This window comes from Beta vulgaris, chromosome 6 (genome assembly GCF_026745355.1).
Source record: "Beta vulgaris subsp. vulgaris cultivar EL10 chromosome 6, EL10.2, whole genome shotgun sequence".
Classification (NCBI taxonomy): Eukaryota; Viridiplantae; Streptophyta; class Magnoliopsida; order Caryophyllales; family Amaranthaceae; genus Beta; species Beta vulgaris.
Genome location: NC_079207.1, coordinates 49,248,357 through 49,268,406, shown reverse-complemented (window position 1 = coordinate 49,268,406; position 20,050 = coordinate 49,248,357). Strand labels below are relative to the sequence as shown.

The 20,050-nt window shown below is 36.5% G+C and overlaps 1 protein-coding gene across 10 annotated transcripts; it reads right to left on the bottom strand.

Annotated features, from left to right (window-relative positions):
• Positions 1 to 4,383: 4,383 nt before the first annotated feature.
• Positions 4,384 to 19,789, bottom strand: LOC104896951 (uncharacterized). Of its 10 annotated transcripts, none has more exons than XM_010683736.4 (19): positions 19,597 to 19,789; positions 19,098 to 19,208; positions 17,944 to 18,000; positions 17,777 to 17,847; positions 17,308 to 17,407; positions 15,789 to 15,859; positions 15,545 to 15,651; positions 15,355 to 15,458; positions 15,210 to 15,263; positions 15,054 to 15,109; positions 14,891 to 14,929; positions 14,242 to 14,386; positions 9,718 to 9,899; positions 9,572 to 9,639; positions 9,229 to 9,301; positions 9,087 to 9,148; positions 8,020 to 8,950; positions 6,963 to 7,253; positions 4,384 to 4,927 (listed from the first exon to the last, which is right to left on the bottom strand). In XM_010683736.4, exons 2-19 carry the CDS (start codon positions 19,203 to 19,205, stop codon positions 4,651 to 4,653), a joined length of 2,796 nt encoding a protein of 931 aa, XP_010682038.2. In that variant the 5' UTR covers positions 19,206 to 19,208; positions 19,597 to 19,789; the 3' UTR covers positions 4,384 to 4,650. The 10 variants fall into 10 exon arrangements, with proteins under 10 accessions (XP_010682038.2, XP_010682043.2, XP_010682041.2 ...); XM_010683741.4 differs by having other exon boundaries at positions 15,545 to 15,645; XM_010683739.4 differs by having other exon boundaries at positions 19,629 to 19,788.
• Between the last annotated feature and the right edge of the window lie 261 nt (positions 19,790 to 20,050).

Sequence of the window (20,050 nt, the reverse complement as noted above, 5' to 3'; positions counted from 1 at the left end):
ATAATAACCACTGTCGTCACTGCTGACTGGTGGAGTCTCCGGAACATAGTCAGGCCCACAAATCTTACATCCTTCATCATCCCCATAAGTGGTACTGGGTTGGGTTGAATCAATAGTACTTGAGCCTTGTACTGTTGGGGTCCTTGAGCTAGAGTGACTCCTAGTCCCACTGGACGAACTCGACCCACATCCATACATCCCAGCCATCCGCTCTTCTTCTCTATGGGTAATACGATCATACATTTCTCTCCAATGTGGGTCATTTGGGTAAATTTACCCCTGTCTCTGACGTTCCAGAGTGATATCCATTTCTCGCCTAACTTCCTCCACTGTGCCTCCCATCTTATCAAGCTCTTGTCTATATTTTCCATAGTCACTCCGTATCCTTGAATTGCCCCCGTAGCCACATACATTCTTAACAAACTCCAATAAGTTCTACGAAAACTAGCCCATGGTTCACAAGTCGGTAAGGTCTTTATTATAGCATATGCCTGTATTTCAGTCCGCCAATAATGGTTATTGCTAGTCGGCCCCATCAACTCGTTCCATTTCCGAATGTATCCTAATACCTCATTTACATGGTCAATAGCATCATCCCACCACTTACCAACAGCGGTATAGGTTTCAGGTTCCCTTAAATAGGGTACCTCCTGATTAACACTCTCGCTGGATGATCTTGAAGCCATCTACCCAAAATTCTAATGTTTATACAATCATCATATACATATTCTATGCACATAATCACATATTCACATCATCACATAAAATTTGTTATTATTTATTTTTTTTATTTTTTTTTCGAAACATATATATATTATAAATTCCAAAATCCAAAATACTTAGTTTTTGAAGTTTTCAAATCATTTGCTCTGATACCAAGTGTAACAACCCTCCCTAGTTAGCAGCTTATTTAAGACTAACTCTAATTAATTAAAGGATTAAGCTACTAATTAAAGATGTTGTTAGTACAGATTCCTAACCACCGAGCCATTGGAAGGTTAAGAACCTGCATATATCTGAGCTTAGTTTACGAAATCCACTTAAGATACTTAATTATTACATCATAGTCTAAGTAACTAAAAGTCTAAGCTCAATGATATAAGTTACATTACATAATTAATTTATACAATAACATAACGTAGCAGCAGAAACATGTAGCACGGACTTTCCAAACTAAGCTAATTCCTGACCTTCAGTTCACTCCTGCAAAACAACTGAATCTGCCCCCACCAAGACAGGTTCAAAGGAACAAAACAGTCAGCTTACGCTGGTGCACAAGTCCCACTAGTTCACAATATTAAGGTGGCGGAAAGTAGATTTTCATTTTCTTTAAATAGTATCATAACCCATGAATATCTATATTTCTTTGCTAAAAAAAATATATCATAATGCTCCTCTTTCGAAATTAAGTAATATAATGGCATTCATACAGCATAATAAATAACTTCCCAAGAACAATACTTATACTCTTCCAATACTCACTTAAATACATAGATACAAAACTCAAAATACTTTTAATTTGGGAAGGAACACAAATGGAAACTTTTCGAGGGACGTCTCCCTACTTTTCTTAACTTCTGCTTGCAAGACTTCTTAGGTCATGACCCTATATAACAGAGCAATACCCGCTCCGGAGCAATCCCCGCTCTAATGACTCAAAGAGCAAACCCGCTCTACAATTGTTGTTCATCACTGCTAATGCAGCTACTTCCCTTTTTAAAAATAGCCTTAGTTTATACTTAGTTATATCCAAAACTTTCTTTAAACCAACTTAATAATCAACTTAGCTTAATTATCAAAACAAATTTCGAAAACACACTTGCTATGTCAAGTTCCGCGATGTTTGGAAAGGTGACTTAACAATCATGGTTCGAAAGGCGTAAGAGTGAACAAAGGTGATCAAAGGATGATTTAACAAGGTATGGAAGTAGGTGAAAGGTTCATAAAGTGAACTTAATCTATGGAAGATTACTTTACACAAATAGAACATAGGTCCATTTAGATGGTTCTCGGTTTGGTGTTATTAACGATGGTTCTATGCGATGAATTAATAGGACTTCTTGAGTTTAGCCAAAGTTTAAGATTTTAACTTCATATATATGTAATACAGTAGGTATTCATCAAGAGAAATACATTCAAAGGGTCGATGGCACAAAGGTTTGCAAGTCCAAAAAGTGGTTAAGCGAAAAGGCGAGTTTTTAGGTGTAGTTTTCTTCTCAAAAGAGGTTATATTCAATCTACGAAAAAGATGTATTACAAGGTCATTAAGCAGCAATATAAGTGCATTTACAGTAGGTTATCATGCAAGGGTAACAACAATGGAAGCACTTACTATCAAAACACATTTGGAGTAGAAACACGGTTAAATCGATTTTCAAGAGGAACTTGACATGCAACGGTTTTTGATTCAAAATCATCAATCACAAAGTATAATTAACATATTGAAATCATATATTTATAACTCATTATCAAAACAGTAAGTTTCTCCACACAAAACATATTCGTAGCTCAATAATCTCCATAAACAAGTATTATGACAAAAATTGAAAAAATAAGCCTTGACGGTGGTTCTTGTGTACCTTAATTTTGGTGTTTAGGAAACTAAACCTTGCTTAGCAACCTTTACTATTCCTCTAGCACCTTCCTAAGCCCTTAATGTAAACATTTATTACCTTAAAGTTAGTAATAAACCCAAAGAAATCAAATTTAAAACCAATACACCTCATGCATGCTGAAATTAAGCCATGTCTCACCTTCCTTAGCTTTTCTTAGGTTTACAGTGATGAAACCTGAAAACTAACGCTTGCCCAGTCTTAAGAACACCTTGAAGAATCTAGAAAAGTGTTTGCATGCGAAAAATCGGAGCAAAGAACCAAGAGAAACAAGCTGCCAAACATTCCCCCTGCTGGACGCCAGATGTGGCGAGTGAAGAGAGAGAGTGAAGATGATGGTTTCTTGTGTTTGTTTGTGAGATGATTTTGGTGATACTGAATGAGGACCTTCCCCTCTCATATATGCAGAATGGGTAAGGGTAAAATTGTAATTTTCGGTTTAGTATTAGGGGTAGAATTGTCCTTTCACAAACTTATGTACTAACCAGATTTTTCCAAAGCTTCAACTTGGATTTCCTTTCTTAATTCCTTCCTAATCCTTAATTATTCTTAGCTAAATCTCTCCAAAGTATACCACATATCTTAATAAAGGTATTTTAACCTAATCAACTCCTTAATCTCACTTCCTCGAATAACAAATCGATATCACATACTAACACAAATCCCATAATTCTGAGACGATATTCAATGTTCCTAGCATAACCCATCAATTACTTAGTTATCACATAGCTCATGTTATTAGTTAGCTAATAACACAAAATATACACGTTAGCAACAAATTCACATAACATTCATTTACACTTTTAGAATTCGAAGCGTATCGATCACAATTTAATTTAATCATCATTAACTTAATTGATTGCGCATTATTGATTCTAATATTAGCTTAATAATTCAGGCTATTACAAAACCGCTACTCAAGGTCGCAGTTATATTTCTACCAAAACTGGGTAGATGCATATAACAACAAATATAATTATTTTAGCAACGGATCCTAAATTTTTTGTTTCTAATTAGAATCACACTATATTTCGTTGCTAAATTCGTTTCTAACAAGAAACATATTATTTTTCGTTTCTAATTAGAAGCAGATTATTTTTCGTTGCTAAATTTGTTTCTTATTAGAAGCAGATTATTTTCCGTTGCTAAACCTGTTTCTAATTAGAAGCATATTATTTTTTGTTAGGTAACCAAGAGGAACCGTTACATCAAGTGGCAGTTTACAGTAATAAACCGTGATTTTCAGCAGCGATTTCCTCTTGTTGACAGCTACTCTTAGTAGTGGTTTGATTTATTATCAACGACTACTCTAGGTAGCGGTTTGTTTTGCCAAAGAAAAATTTTAAAAAATATATCTTTTCTTTTGGTGTGTTGTCCTACGTGGACGGTATGCAGGGAATTAATTTTAACTTCGGCGCATGGAGGGAATTAAAACTCCTTTTCACAATATCTAGGGAAAAAACTCTAACAAGTTTAGCAAAAGCAAGTTAAGGTCATCCAAATAAGATAAAATCAAAAAAAAAAAAAAGTTCATCAAAAATAAATTCAGTAAAATTAGATTAAATTTAGCAAAAATAAATTAAGTAACAATAAGTAAAGTTCAGCATAAACAATTTAAGTTTAACAAATGTAAATTAAATTCAGCAAACATAAGTTGAGAAACCCAAATGTGCTCTTTTCATAATCAAATATGTAGAAACCAGTGATAATATTTTCAATGAAGGAATATAGAGCTTGACATTGATAATTCAAGATGACAAAATCATTATAGTTGAACCAAATCAATATGTTCAATGAATAAGAACTTCGATTAAAATAATTTTACAAAGGGGTTATACGAGAAATGTCATACAAGAATCACAAGTAGCAGAATATTATATACTTCGGATAAATGTATAAAAGGAAATGATACAAGCAAATGGAAGTGGAAATCAACTTATCAAAAACAGCTGATCACCACCCTTCCCCTTCTGGCAATGCTCCAATGGAATAATAATTAATAAGTCAAGGATTCTAAATCCTTGAAAATAATAAGTAATCAATTCCACATCCTCCTGCAAGTTTTATCATAAAGAACTTGCACAAGACCTGTGGCAGCTTCCTCCTTCGGTAGCTTCAAAAGACGAGCAACTTTCGAGAATCCCAAGTGATACCTAGCCACAGAATCTTCATTCACTTCTGGTCTTACCTCCAGCTCGGAGGGTTTTGGACGAGAGAGAGCCCATTGAATTGCCCATATAGCCAATGGGCGCATATAGCATAATGACCTGTACTGATCATTGGTATTCCACGCTTCTGGAGTTTGAAATGAGTACCTGTAGATATGACAGCAAGAAAAATAAGGCTAGAACAAGAAAAATAGGCTAGAAACAGAACTTGCCATCACAGTTATATCAAACTGTAAGTCACAAATACATAAATGATAGCTTCTCGAATTGAGTGCTGCTCTACAAGTTACAAGGGTAAAAGTGAAAGTCTTCTAAAACTGTATCCAGCAAAAACATACCTATAAATACCAAGCAGTTTAGCAGTCCATTTCTAAGTTGTATCGAGATTATCCCACAAGCCTTAGTTGAAACTAGTCAGACAGTTGCTAAAACTGCCTAAAATAGGAAGATCTATCATATGACTGGAGTCGTTAAAATTATAAATAATGTAATCCTTTTGACGCAAGCGTTCAAATTCAATGTAAATTAACCTGAGCTACACCAGGAAGTCGGCACAAATTGGCATCACTATCATATGATTCACAGAAGCAAGAAATCCAATTAAATGCTGTCATTACTTGTCATCAAAAATGATGTGCGGAATCCACAATAACAAAATCAAAGGTTGATGCTGAACATGTAGCAGACAAACAGGTGAAGAACATAGAGGATCATAAGGACTATGCAAAGGCAATGTATCTAAAGGATGAGCTGAAAATTATGCAAGGTCTATGATAAATTTACGCAAAAACAAGGTCATAACTGAAATAATTCAATTAGGAATGAAGTCCATTCCTCATAATATCACCACGTCCAAAGCAGGGTTAGAAGTCTTAGAAAAGGAGAGAAGAGACAATCAAACAGAAGCACTTCAATGTTGGAAATTCAGTGCCCAGCAGCATTGCTTTGGGATAGAAAATGGCTGTAGTCCATTCTGCTTGAATTGATGATAAGAAGCAGAATGATCCTCAAAGTACAATAATGGATATTTGTAACAAGGTATCATTTATATTTCTTGTATAATTTGTAACATTGGAAATGGGGTAAATGTTGCTTTTTGAGATGACCCTAGCAGAATAGCAATCTTCTAGTTTTTTAGCTTATTTGGAGGGGACAAAAAGTAGGTGAAAGGTGAGAGGGATAGAAAGAAAGGAGACAGGCTGAAAAGTGAAAAGCAGAAACGTCCAGTCACCACTACTGACCAAAGGTATCAAGCAGAGACGCACACTAACAACCGGAGCCGGTGGTCATCACCCACACCCACAGAGCATAGGCTTTGGAGCCAGAAACCTGTCGAGGACGAGTGAGAAGAGGACCCGGAGAGAACAAGCCAAGCTGATGGTCGCCGCTTCCTTTGCTTGCTTCAGTGGCCAACCAGGTGCCTGGTAATTGTTGGCAAACCGTCGTTTAAAAAAGAAAATATGTCAATGTATTAAGGTTTAACTAAACGCCCAAGTAATCTTGAAGTTGGACCAATGGTTGTAATACCATATCAACCACACCAAATGCAAAAGTTGAATCACAAGTAGACAAAGTAAATTGAGTCTAAAGGATCTCTCTGCCCTGACACCTCAACAATCATCTTTATCTGATCAAAGTAATAAATCCATTTTGTGACACCAAATCATGCCTTTTGGCATAGACATGCTCAATTCATTATCACAAAGTTTACAGTTGTGCCACATCCCTCAAAATTAGCAACTGTTTTCAGCACTACAGTTTGGTGAAGCACAAATTAACAATCTCACTTGGAACTTAATATCACGTACCAAGACTAAATTCTAACAAAATAGTCAGTTTTGTTCTTATTAACTCCATATGGAAGTAGAATATTTTATTCATTTTCATTTTTTTAGTGGAAGTCATCATGATCATGTCAACCTAGCTTATCTGAGATTTGATTGCCAATTAGAGTAAAAGCTAGTGACTTAACCTTGCTATGAAGGTGCAAAATGCAACAATAATACCTCATTGATCTAGTTTTCAGACAGTTGAACAGTAAATCAGCCATTAGTTGACTATTCATGTTTGTCTTCCTTGCGGCAAAGCGCCAAGGTCATAAAAGCCATTATGTCAGGAATGAGATATTATGTGTACATTGTCAAACCACTATGATAGCCTATAAGCATCAGAAAAAACTCACCCAAGTCCTTTTTGTGACCACACAGCGGCAAAGACTCCATATGCAGTCTGAAGACCCATGTCCAGTAATCCTTCTTGAATCATGGTGGCAGCAAGGGCATAAGTAACACCTGACCATATTTCTCTTGACTGCATTGATGACATGTCAACATTTCCATCAGGAAGCATTCCGTTGACAGCCCCTCGTCGACCCTCCTTCACCTTCATCACATTGAACTCAAAAATATTGGCAAGGGCACATTTTGCCTTCTCTTCATCAACAATAGGAGCTAGACCACATGCTCGAGCATACCTACAACAAGCAGTGACTTGTTTTACATATATAATTATATACATATAAACCATGCAAAAACAATGAAAAAAGAGAAATGGTAAAAATTGTTGAGTCATGGATAATATCAGAATGGACACAGAGCTAAATTATCATTTGAAATATACTACCTCTGTTTTTATTTAGTTGCAACATTCACCTTTTTGCACACACTTTAAGAAATGAGAAAAAAGAGTATAATTGACCCACTTGCCCCTGCTACTAGTACTATAATTAAATGGGGAGAGTAGGTGAAGTAAGGGTAATATAATCAAATTATCCCAAAAGCTTTCCTAAAAAGGGAAATGTAGCAACTAATAAAAAACACCTAAAGGTAGAAATTGTTGCAACTAAATAAAAACAGTGGTAGTATTTAAAACAAAAAAGGAACTTTTCAGATAGTAGAGATAGCATCATGCGAGACTGCAAAAGTTTCTCAACAAACAAGAAGTTAATGCATGGCTTAATAAGTTGAATGCATAAAATCATCTAATGAATTGGATCAAAATAGCCATATAATTACTTCAAATAAGTTTTTCTGACGAAATAATCTAGAAAGCCATATGCTTTTCATCAATGAAAGCTATATGTTCATATTAAATAATTTGCAAACAAAAAAATTAACTTACCTGAATACAATTATAATGAAATGCCATCGCAATTGTTTTACAAAAATCAGAGAGATAAAATCTTCTATATTCACTGTAATTGAGTATAAATTTCAGAACACAGATTAGTCACAGCATACCATTGTCCAGCCAATTGGTCGGCTTGAATAGATGTACTATTACTACCCCCACTGCTGTCATAATTATAATATGACCCATTCCACAATTTTTTCTGATAAACAGCTTTCGCCTTCTGAAATTTGAACCAAAAATAATCCTGTGAACCCTTATCACCAACTTCTTGGGCTAGGAGTGAAGCAGCTTCAAGTGCTGCAACCCACAGCCCCCCACAATATGCACTCACGCCATAGACCGACCATGTGTCATAAGTTTGATCAGGAAAGCCATCATTCTCAATCATGCCATCCCCATCCTTGTCAAACTGATCCATATAGGCCATTGCTACATAAACAGAAGGCCAAACAGCTTGTGCGAATTTCTTGTCACCTGTGACTAAGACATCCCTGTATACCTGGAGAACAAATTTTGGATTCAAATCTTTCCACTGATCTGTGTTATGGAGATTGTAGGCATTCACTTCAAACCATGGATCATTAAGCCCAATATCATGTGGGACAGCACCAACAACTTTTCTTGATGCCCATTTTCCATCATGCAAAAGTTTCATTTTTCTACAATCATGAATTAGAACTGCTGCAGCAAAGTCTCTCTGGATGCTAAGTTCGAGCTTTGGGAATAGCATTACCAATGCAAAAGATGCATAAAAATGAACATCATATGTGTTCCACATATGATACTCAATGCCTTCATAGTAAAGAAATTGACCAATGTTTTCTTCCCCTTCTAGAAGTAATTTTGGACCAAAGGCAGAATTAGATTTTACTGTTGTGTGCACTTGCTCAAGTATTGAAGTCAATAATTCAAGGATCTCCACAGCAATATCATTTTGTGTAGAGATACTGGTAGCATTTACTAAGTCAGAATTTGATTGGTTAAGAGAAAATCCCGGCTTTCCAACTGTCACAGTACTCTGTAATGAAGAAGAACCATCTGCAATATATATATATATATATATATATATATATATATATATATATATATATATATATATATACATAAAGCTTATGTCAGATTCACCTGATATACTAAGGCTCCTAAAACAGAAAGTATAAAGGCAGTATCAGACCTGTCCACACAGTTCCACCAGCATTAAGATAATAGAGCTCATTGAATAGAGTAACTGGATACCTGAAAAAAAGTCACATTGTTAAGAGATGATTACTAATTACTATTTACTATACCAGCAAATATGCAGATTTCAGGCTCACCATTCTGGAAGTCGCTTGTCTTCTAGTATAGGCCTTTGCCACGCTTCAATTTGAGACTCCCAATCCTGGTGGTCTGCATTAACAGCAAGGGCATTAAGTGAAGCGGGATGCAACAAATCCAAATAATCATATCCATGTTAGAAAATAGAAAGCGTCACAGGTCATGACCCTTACTGTGTAGTCCACGAGAAGGGGGAGGGGAAAGAAAAGCAACATGAAGTGAGTGTACAGTGTGTATAGGAAATTATCCTGAAAGATAATTCAAAATTTCCCTTCCAAAAAATTTCCTTCGTCTCAGTTAAATGATCACAACTTATTACAATGTTTAAACTGCATAATTTACCGATTATAGCATCATGTGCAATATCTGCTGCTACGTTACCAGCAGTACCATAAAACTTTGTATAGCGCCTGTAACAATCATATTAGGCAGTAAGGTGAAGGTTAAACATAATCATAGTTGAGCATATGTATGAATGTCCCACTTACCTGTGGTAAGTTCTTCCTTTTGAGAATGTCACCTTAGGGCAATCCCATGATAATGAAAAGGTGACAGTACGTGTAGAACCTGATGGCACCATAACTGAAGCCGCAACTGCAGCTCCAATACAGGATGAAGGCTTTGATGGAGCTGATGTCTCTGGACAGTTGAGATTATCAAAGGTTCCATGCTAAATGAAGAACAAAGGACTCAGCAAGAAAATCAAAGATGCTCATAAAATCAGAAGAAATTGGGCAACCGAAAACAATTTTCTGGAAACACACTATAATCTCCGCGAAATATGCACTTTCATTAATCAAAGGGATTGAGAAGAGTCAACATAGAATCCCAGAACATCATTAAACCACTACAGAGATAGTTGTGTAATTGTGGATGAGACAACATGACATATTAGAGTTTGTTTCAGAATCTAGATATAAGGAAAGGGAAGGGTTTACATTTGTGCAAATAAAGGAGTGTCAAGTACATAATTGGATGCACAATTAACAATGTCATTTCCAACGATAATTTAACGGGAAATTCTATATAGTACCCTTGTACTATTGTCTTTTCTATTTGGTACACAAGAAATAATTATTCTTCACATGGTACCCCCTTAGCATTGTGGGAATGATCTCCATTAATCTACCGACAAAAAACCATCAGAAACCAAATGTATAGCCCTATTTTTAAAAGCGTATATTAAACGCTAATTATATTTATTAAGTTAATTATGTGTTGGCTTTTCTTATTTTATTTGGGTTGGAGTATGAATTTTATTAGTCGCATTTGTAATATATTTATTTTATTTTATGAAATTATTATTAAATATATATTTTTTGGGTTTTAGTTTTTCTAAAATATGTTGAGTAGTATTTGGCCAAAAAGGGAAACCTATATGCCAAAAACCCCTCTTTGGTTGGTTTATTTTGGGTTCCAAAAAAGCGCCAACCCCTCTTTCTCCTTCTCGTAACTTCTTTCTCTCACCCAAAAACCCCAATGCCACTCTTTGCCTCAAACCCTCGCCTCTCTCTCTTTCCTCGCGTATCACCTCCCCCTCTGTTGCCGCCTTGCTCGCCGAAGCGTCAGTGTTGTTGTCGCGCCCTTCTCCAACTCTTTTGGTGTGGTCTGTTCTCTTTCCTCTCTCCTTTGTTCATGTGTTGCAGCAGATGCTACTATTGTGTTGCTATCATGGCTGCGCCGTTGTTGCTGCACCATTGTGGGTGGTGCTGCTATTGTTGTTTTGATGCGTGGCTTCCCTTTCTCCCTCCCCTACTCGCATCTTCTTCCTTGCGCGCGTTGCTGCCACGTCTGCCACCTTGTGCTGGTGGTCAAACGAAATACGAAAGGTACTTACCCCCTTTCTTGTGTTGTTGTAATAGTTAAGTAAATTGAATAGAGTTGGGATTTAAGTTCCACACTCTCCGATATAGTTCGGTGAGTGTGATGGTAATCAAGTTATCCCGAAGAGAATTTTTTTCGCCGTGCTTAATCCTCTTTAAGCTATTCGGGGAAATCCGGGCCGGTACAAGTGGTATCAGAGCATGGTTATTTTTGGATACATCTTGATCTCCATATCATGATATAGGGGTTGAAAATAGGCTTAATGGATCGACTAAAAAGTTAAATATAAACGAATTAAGTCGTTTAGATGTTTGCGCTTTTGCGTGTGCAATATGAATTCCTTGAAGGTGTAATGTGTCGTCCCTATATTGATTGATGTGTATATCATTATCTTGTAATGTCTTGTTTTGTCAATGATATGATTTACTTAAAGCGTGTACTTTTATAAACTTATATGATTTGCTTAAGTTAATGAATTTCAAACGAGATCTCTCCAAATAAGATGATTCGATTCCAATGCCAACAAGTTTCCCCCTTTTATTTTCTTTGCTCCACAATTTCGTGAGTCGAGTTGAAGTAAAGATACAAAAGATGATGGTAGAATGGAGACTGGATGCCTAATATATTAGGAGCTTCATATTTTTGTTTTTTTTAAATGATTTTTGCAAGTCTGAGGACGAAAGCCTCGAAACTTTTAATAAGGATAGTAGTATGTTAGTAGCCCGAATTCTAAAACGTGTTTATTAAATGCTAATTATATTTATTTATTCAATTATGTGTCGGGTTTTCTTATTCTATTTGGGTTGGAGTATGATTTTTATTTGTCGTGTTTGTAATATATTTATTGATTTAATTTTATGTAGTTATTATTAAATATATATTTTGGATTTTTAATTTTTTTTTAAATATGTTGAGTAGTATTTGGCCAAAAAGGGAAACTCAAATGCCAAAACCTCTCTTGGGTCGGTTTATTTTGGGAAGCAAAATATCCACAAACCCACTGTCTCCTCCTTGTAGCTTCTTCCTCTCACCCGAAAACCCCAACGTCACTTTGCCTCAGACCCTCGCCTATCTCTCTCTCGCGCATCTCCTCTCCCTCTTTCGTTGCCGCCTTGCTTGCTAGAGCCTTAGCACTGCTGTCGCGCCCTTTTCTATCTCTTTTGGTGTGGTCTGGTCTCTTTCCTCTCTCTTCTGTTCGTGTGCTGCAGCGCGATGTTGCTAGTGAGTTGCTGTCGCGGCTGCACCGTTGTGGGTGGTCGTGGTGTTGTTTTGATGGGTGGTTGTCTATCTCCCTCCCATACTCGTACCTCCTTCCTTGCGTGTGTTGCTGCCTCGTCTGCCACCTTGTGCTGGTGGTCAAACAAAGTACCAAAGATACTTACCCCCTTTCTTGTGTTGTGTGTATTGTGTTGTTGTAATAGTTAATTAACTTGAATAGAGTCGGGACTTCAGTTTGTAGTTCGGTGAGTGTGATGGTAATAGTTCAAGTTAGTCAGATGAGAGTCTGTATCGCTCAGCTGGTCGGGAAAATTCGGGCTACTATACCAAAGCTCTTGCTAATCCCTTCTTGCCTTACCCTTTTCTCTTTCTCTTTACCCTCATGAATAAACCTAACTCTTCTTTCCTTACCTTTTCCTATACCCCTTCATTTCCCTCACATCCGAACTCAAACTGGCAACTTTCTCCCCTTCTTCCTCTAAGTCATACCTAATTTCCGTGGCCAATCCTCCCGCTAGTCCACTCTTCCTCTTTCCCTATAACAAAATAATCTCTTATATATCGCATACATAATACCACCCAAACAATCTTGACCACCACACTCGAAAATCCCTTGTACAACCCCATCGGAGAAGCCCTAGCTACCCCTCCACTTCCCTTTATTTATGGCCCATCCACATCAAAAAGGCCATTGCTTAACTCGACTCTCCAGCCATTGCCTTCTCCCCCTCTCTGTTTTCTTTCACATGAGTAAATACACGTAAATTTCATAATTTCATCAAAATCGAATAATTAGAAGGATTACAAGAAGGAGAAGACCAAAGGGAGATTGGTAGTTAATGTGATAGGAAAGAATTGTTGAGAGGGGAAACGGACAAGGTTGGAGGCTAGAAGATCGTGAGGGGTGGTGGGGATGGCTATGGAGAAGAGAGAAGGAGATAGACAAAAAGCCCTAGGTAAGAGTTAGGCTCTATTCTTTTGGATTGAATTAATAGAAATTTCTCTTGGACTGAATTAATAGAAATCCAGTTGAGACAAATTCACAAAAAAACTGATTTTCAGTTCATTTAGTTTCCTCTCACAGTTTTTATTCAGTTCAGTTCACACAAATTAAGTTCACTTCAGTTCAAACAAATGAAGTTCAGTTCAGTTCAATTCAGAAAAATGAAGTTCAGTTCAGTTCAGCCAGTCCAAAAGAATAGAGCCTCACTGAGAATTTTGTGGAATTAGTCCCGACAAAACTAAGGTACCATGTGAATGATTATGGCCTTGTGGGTCACGAATAGAAAAAACAATAGTACAAGGGTATCATAATGACTTTCCCGAATCAGATGCTGAAGTTTTGACCTAAAAAATTATACTTAAACATTGCTTTCTCTGATAAATTTGTTATATCTCATTTCCGAAAACTTATGTGAGATCGTCCAAATTGCATCACTGTTAACTAGGGTAATAGCAAATCACATAAGCAGGGGAATAATTTGACTTTTATGCTTTTGCAATCACCAGAGAAGATGCTATGATGCATAATACTCACAAAATGGTACCTATAACTACATTAAAATTCTGAAGTTCAAGATATCTAGCATCAGTCTTTATTACTGCGTATGTAGAATCATCTAGAGCTTGGTAAATGAAAACTGATACCCTGTTTCAATGCAATTGCATAGCAACTAATTGCAGTATAGTTAGCGAAAATGTGTTGAGCCGATAGATTCAATATCTGGATAAAATGAGATAGACATAGAAGCTCGGGAATGGAAGCACATCACGCTTAACTGCATTGGAGCTTCTCCGGACGTATTTTCTTAGGACGCCTACAGCCACTACGCGGCCACTACTTTGCCAATTCTACTGCTGGAGAGAAAACAGTCTCCGAGCAGGAGCATCTATCACGTTCACGAACTCAAAGAAGAATTTCTCTCTCAAAAAGAGCATAATTTAGAATGAAAAGAGATCACTTAACGAACCTCTTTCATCTCTTGCCACATGTCCTTTGCAGTGATGCCTTCTGTATCTCCAGATATAACAAAGCATGGACATTCTGAGATGTGAACCCCATCTTTGTTCTCTGCTGCAATGGCAAAGGAAACAGGGGGACGTCCATCTGCTGTTCTGTTTGTCATACAAGAGTTCCAAAAATGACAATAGGAATTAAGCATTGGAAGAGAACGTGGAACATCCATTATATGCAAATTTGTCAAGAATTACTTTTTCCAAAAACGCTTTATAATTAAGTCATTAACAACCCTCTAAATCTTTTGCCAAAAATTAACTACCTTATATGACACTTTTTCTTGTTAATCACTTATTTAAGCTGATAAATGACCTGATTTGAGCTTCAATTAATAGCTCATTCATCAATCAAGGGGGACAAACTGATCGTCTGTACACCCTTGTGCCCTCAGTGGTTAACCTAAGGCAGTACAGTGAACAATTTAGGGTCACACTCAAATATTTTAATTTTAAAATTAAGATTTCGATGAAAAAGTGAAACAAGTATATATTTCTAATAGAACATATATATATAAGGTAGCTAATTTCAAAAAGTTCTAATATTAAAAATGTTGATGAATTTTGCTTGCTAATTGAGCTGCAGGTAAAAGCAAAACCACTCACTTATGATGTAAAACTACACCACGCGTGCAATCCTCCGTCCTGGTATTATATTTGGCCTTGTATGTCAGAATACAGTATTGGCATGTTAAAATAGATATGAAACAACAAGAAAAATCAGCATTTATGGCAAAATATGAGTTTAAACTACTTTCCGTGCTCTTACGTGATCTTTGAGTTGTAGTGACTTCCAGTAGATCCAGATTTTCCACCCACAGAATTCTGAAAGTAGATCAGGACTATCATTTTCGCATCCCATCATTTCAAATGACATAGCTCTTCATACTATCAATATGAAAAGGAAAAACAATTATTAACGCACCGCCCATGTGAAAAGAAGGGTCACTTCTGCAGAAATACTCCCAAAGTTTGACAGCTGAAGCAAATTTGACTTACTGGATCAGAGAGCTCAAAAGTCAAAGTACTGTGAAGCTGCACTGGGGAAAATTTAGGATCTGTAATCTTACCGTGAAAGTAAATACTGCTACAGGGAAACTACTCTCCCTATAATTGTGAGGAATTATAGGTGAAAGCTGACGACAGACTATACTAAGTGCTGGATCGGGTTCACCTGAAATAGGAGACCACAACTAAGACCAGGTGCAACTGAAACATTCCTGTCAAATTACTAAGTTGGGGGTCCGCAGCTAACATTACCATCATATACAGTCCAAGATCTTGGGTATAGAGCATAATATGTAGAATTTTTTCCTTTCAAATTCCAATCCCAAGTTTCAATACCTTCTGCAGCGGCTTCCCTGTTTCTGCCCAGACGATAAGTCAGCTCAATCGCAGCCACAACATCAAATTACCATATTTAGAGACTGACTAAATATCCAAGGCATTCAATAGCATACTCCAGCATCAACAAAAATAATACAGATGTGCAACATATGCATACTTGAGCATCTGCGGATGTTGTGGAGATAGCACGGAAGAGTATTTTTCACCATTTGGACGTGAGATAAAAACCTGGCACGAAGGGGTAGATTAGAGTAATAGAGTCCATCGAACAAATGAAAGCTGATAGTTAAATCAGTCGTCAAACATATCTGACATTCCTCAACCAGTACAATCTGACAGCCATAGCACAATATAAGTAAATGGACGTTGGGGTAAGCAGCTATATCATGTAAGATGAAGTGATAGGTACAACGAAAGGGGGGAAAAGTTTTTCAAACGAAGTTGAAGACTTACTACTTAGTAGAATATCGAGAGAGAGAAAGAGAGAGAGAGAGAGAGTACAACAAACTAAACAAAATATTAAGGTAGCTTCTAGCCAAACTCTTTTGGATGGTCATCCAGCTTTTAAAGGCAACAAACCTATCTCTCGTTATAATGCAAGGTATGCAGCTAACTAATTGAGCCAGTTTAATTTTTAAGAACGGCAATATAATTATGATCTGCACAGCATTCATCATCACCAACAATATAAGATAATTCAGAAAGTATATTACAAGTCAACACTCTAACAAGTCACGAAAACCACCATAGAAAGTGCAGATCAGTTCACTGATTAATGGGTTAAATGATGCTACTTCGCATTTGATTAGCAAGCTCTTTTTTTCGGTGGACAAAGACATTGAATCCAATCTTCAAAAAGAAATGAGAACAGAAAACTACATTGATACTAGAGGATTAAAGGTAGCTGCCAAGGAGCCCTACTTAAACCAAGTAAAATGAAGATAAAAAACTTTGTCCAATCTACAACACATAAACATATCAGCTGTATAGCACTATAGCCCCTTAAGGGAGAACAAGAAATCCCTTCTTCAGAATTGATCACCCTCATGCTGACTCATGAGCACAAAGGTCCTCTTTGGCAATTAGCAGTTAGGCAGTTCTTTTTATGGTGCAGCAGTTATACCAGCTTATAGCAAATTGTGTTAGGCGTGGCAGTTATAGCAGATTGTGTTAGCTAATTGAAAACACTGCTATAAGGACCGTTTTCAATTTTGATATCCGATCCGTTCAACTTCAACATTTTGATATTCATCAAACATATTGATTACAAAGCTTGCTCTCTTTTTTCCCAATAGCAGGCCATGCTGCTGAAAGATACTTAACATGTCCCACTATAAATTACTAATTCGTCTGTTTATTTTTACTTGCAACATTGACATTTTTGGCAATATTCTCTATCTCTCTCTCTCTCCTCTCCTAAATTATTGTGTCATGCTCCATTGTTGCAAACAGAGGAAGTATTTCTTTATCACAGTTCACAGCTTTTCAGCTTGATACGAACTTAAAAGACATATGTCACACCATATAGATAAATCAGATATTACCACTACTATCAGTGACCATGGAATTTTATTCAAATTAAAAAAAACATTAAAAAAAAGAAGAATAATTTCCAGATAGAAAAAAGTACTCTCTCTTGCTTCACCAAAACTGGACAAACTAATGCCACCACTTACAGAAAATTGGTTTGCCAAAACAGGTTTATCATCACATGTTCTAGGAAAAAGTTGCCAGCGCTGAAACTCGCCTTTGTAACTTCTTCCTATGCTTCCCGCTCTAAGCATTGGTAGAAAGGAAAAACAAAATTAGGTAAGGTGGTATAATGAGCCTGCTATACAATCAAGGTGGACACTTCCAACTCAATATTCAGCATACAAAAAGATTAAAAAAACACACAGAATAAACATGTGCGCCGTGCATTGCTTATGAGATACTTCCTGGCATACCATTAGATAAGCCTCAAAAGTATGCTAACATATGTGACTTGAAATTTTTTTATTAGTTACAAATATCATTTCACTTACTATGTCACACGACAACATTGCATGAGAACAAAGCAATTGCAACATTCCACAAGAGTCTGTATTAAATGCAAAACATGCTATATCTTTGTTTGCAATTAATAGACATAGAAAAAGAAGATACCCAATTCCTCCAAGGGGAACTCCATGGTCAGATGTGACACTACGCTTGAAGAAAGGATCAATTATAGCACCCTGAAAATAGAAGGTCCAATAAAATAATTGACAAACTGGTCATACCAACACAATAAAATTATCTATAATCAAGTTTGTCGAGGTGGACAAAATTACCCTTCCTCTGCCAGCTTCTTCACGGACATGACGCCACAGCCGATAACCTATTGGGGCCTGACATAATTTAAGCAAAGTTTGATCTTGAAAGTTGAAACATAAATTAGCAGATTATAAACAGGCCACTTTTAGTAGACACAATTTTGTAAGAAAAGCCTTCAGAGATAACCAGAAAACAGCACAAGGAGCAAATCATGGAATTTCATAAGGGGTATCTTTGTATATTTTATATAAATCCACTGTACCCTCACCTTATAGAAATCTACATAGTCGTTTTAAAAAAGTGTCTCAGCATTGTCAATCAGTTGTTTTTATGTTTTAATCTTATTTGTGGTTTAAATAATATTCATTGGCCAACTAATCTCAATTAGAGAAAGCATAATATGATATAAGTATATAGCAGGTAAGTAAACAATGAGCACACAGATTTAATGTAAATATAGTTTGGACTACGCTGAATCCTCTTTTTTTCTTTTTGAGCGGACAGTTTATCTTGAATCAAATGGGTCGTAACCCCCAAATTAAGATTAAAATGCACAAAACATCTCACTAATAATACTTATTAACCTAGAGATAACGATGAGGATGATCCTAAGACACTTTTTAAAACCACAGCGGTACCAAGGAGACCTCTATACTTTGTTTGGATAACAATCATAGAGGGAAAGGTAGCGGAGGGAAAGAAAAGAAAGAAAACGAAGGTGAGGGAAGAGTGAGCTTGCATTTTCCTTCCAAAACTTTGCAACTGAAGAATTTAGGTTTTAAAAGGGAAAGCAAAATGAATCCTTCCAATTCTCTTCCCTTCCGTCATGTACAAACAAGGGAAAATTGATCCCTTCCTTTCCCTCCAAATTCCCTATCCAAACAAATATTAAGAAGTAAGGCAGAATGTAGCATTTTTTCGAAAACACAAGAAAAAATGATTTCTGACACTCCAAAAAAAAATTAGCAAACATCAACACACATTAGTATGTAGTATAATTCTAATGAAACAAGCCAAAACCCACCAAGTATATATGTATAATCCCTAAAAGAAAATTATGCCACTTATAAGTTGTAAAACAACATCAATGTCTAGCACATAATATAATGTCAAACAAACACATAAACTCGATTCGACACTGTGATTTAAATGAAAAAATCAAATCACACACCATTTGAACGCATTCTCGGACGCTCAAACCAAACTCTGAAGGAACTTTTTCTTCATGATCAAGCTTCCGTTGCCAGCTTTGTTTTACAGGTTCCCCTGGATTAACCATCACCTACACAAACAAATGACAAATACCCCACATTACGAATAAAACCATGAAAGATCAAAGTGACCAATCATCAATCTGCAATCATTTTAACAAAATTGAACCCTTGATCAGAGTGACCAATAGTCCATTTCGAATATTTTCTAGTTAGTTGGTAAATTCTCGTGGGATGTGATCATTTACATCACTGCTTCTGCGATTAGTAGCTCTCTAACACAAAAAATAATAAGGTTGTGACTGAGTTGAACAATGACAGCAGTGCAGTAACACATCCACTTACAAGATGATTTTTCTAAATTTGTGCAATTCTGAATTTTCACTCAATTTTGTGGAAGATCCAAGTTTTCAATCTTAAAATATATTATAGGAATATTAAGATTACTACTAAACACACCTTGAATAATTATGAAGATCCGACTTGCTGACCTCGTTAAAATTAAGTGAAATTTGCTTGGAATGTATCTGAAAATCCCACGTTGTGTGTGAACTGACGATTGAACTTTTTAGATGGAAAGTTGGAACTTTGAAAATCTGGAATGGATCAACGGAGAGAGATAGTCTTGTGATTTAATTTGGATAAGCAAGGGTTAGGAAAAACTAATACACGTAACTGTCATTTTTTTTGGGTAATTATACTGGTTTGCTAAACAACGTTCTAGAATTCTTAGTAATACCCTAAATACGTATAATATATCGTATTTTCTCATTTTCAGATTTTCTCTCCTTCTTCTTTTGCTTTTCCTTCCATCTTCTTCCATATAGCACCATTGTCGCACCACCACCGCCGGACCACCACCTCCGCACCACTACTGTCGTCGGACCACCGCACCACCACCGCTGCACCACTA

What these genes read in the sequence shown, in the direction of transcription:
- LOC104896951 (XM_010683736.4), bottom strand. Translation starts at nt 19,205, where the DNA reads ATGGTTAATCCAGGGGAACCTGTAAAACAAAGCTGGCAACGGAAGCTT. An exon ending in TCCGAGAATGCGTTCAAATG is followed by an intron (nt 18,001 to 19,097) that starts GTGTGTGATTTG and finishes AAATTATGTCAG; the next exon opens with GCCCCAATAGGTTATCGGCT. An exon ending in TGGTCACAAAAAGGACTTGG is followed by an intron (nt 4,928 to 6,962) that starts GTGAGTTTTTTC and finishes TCATATCTACAG; the next exon opens with GTACTCATTTCAAACTCCAG.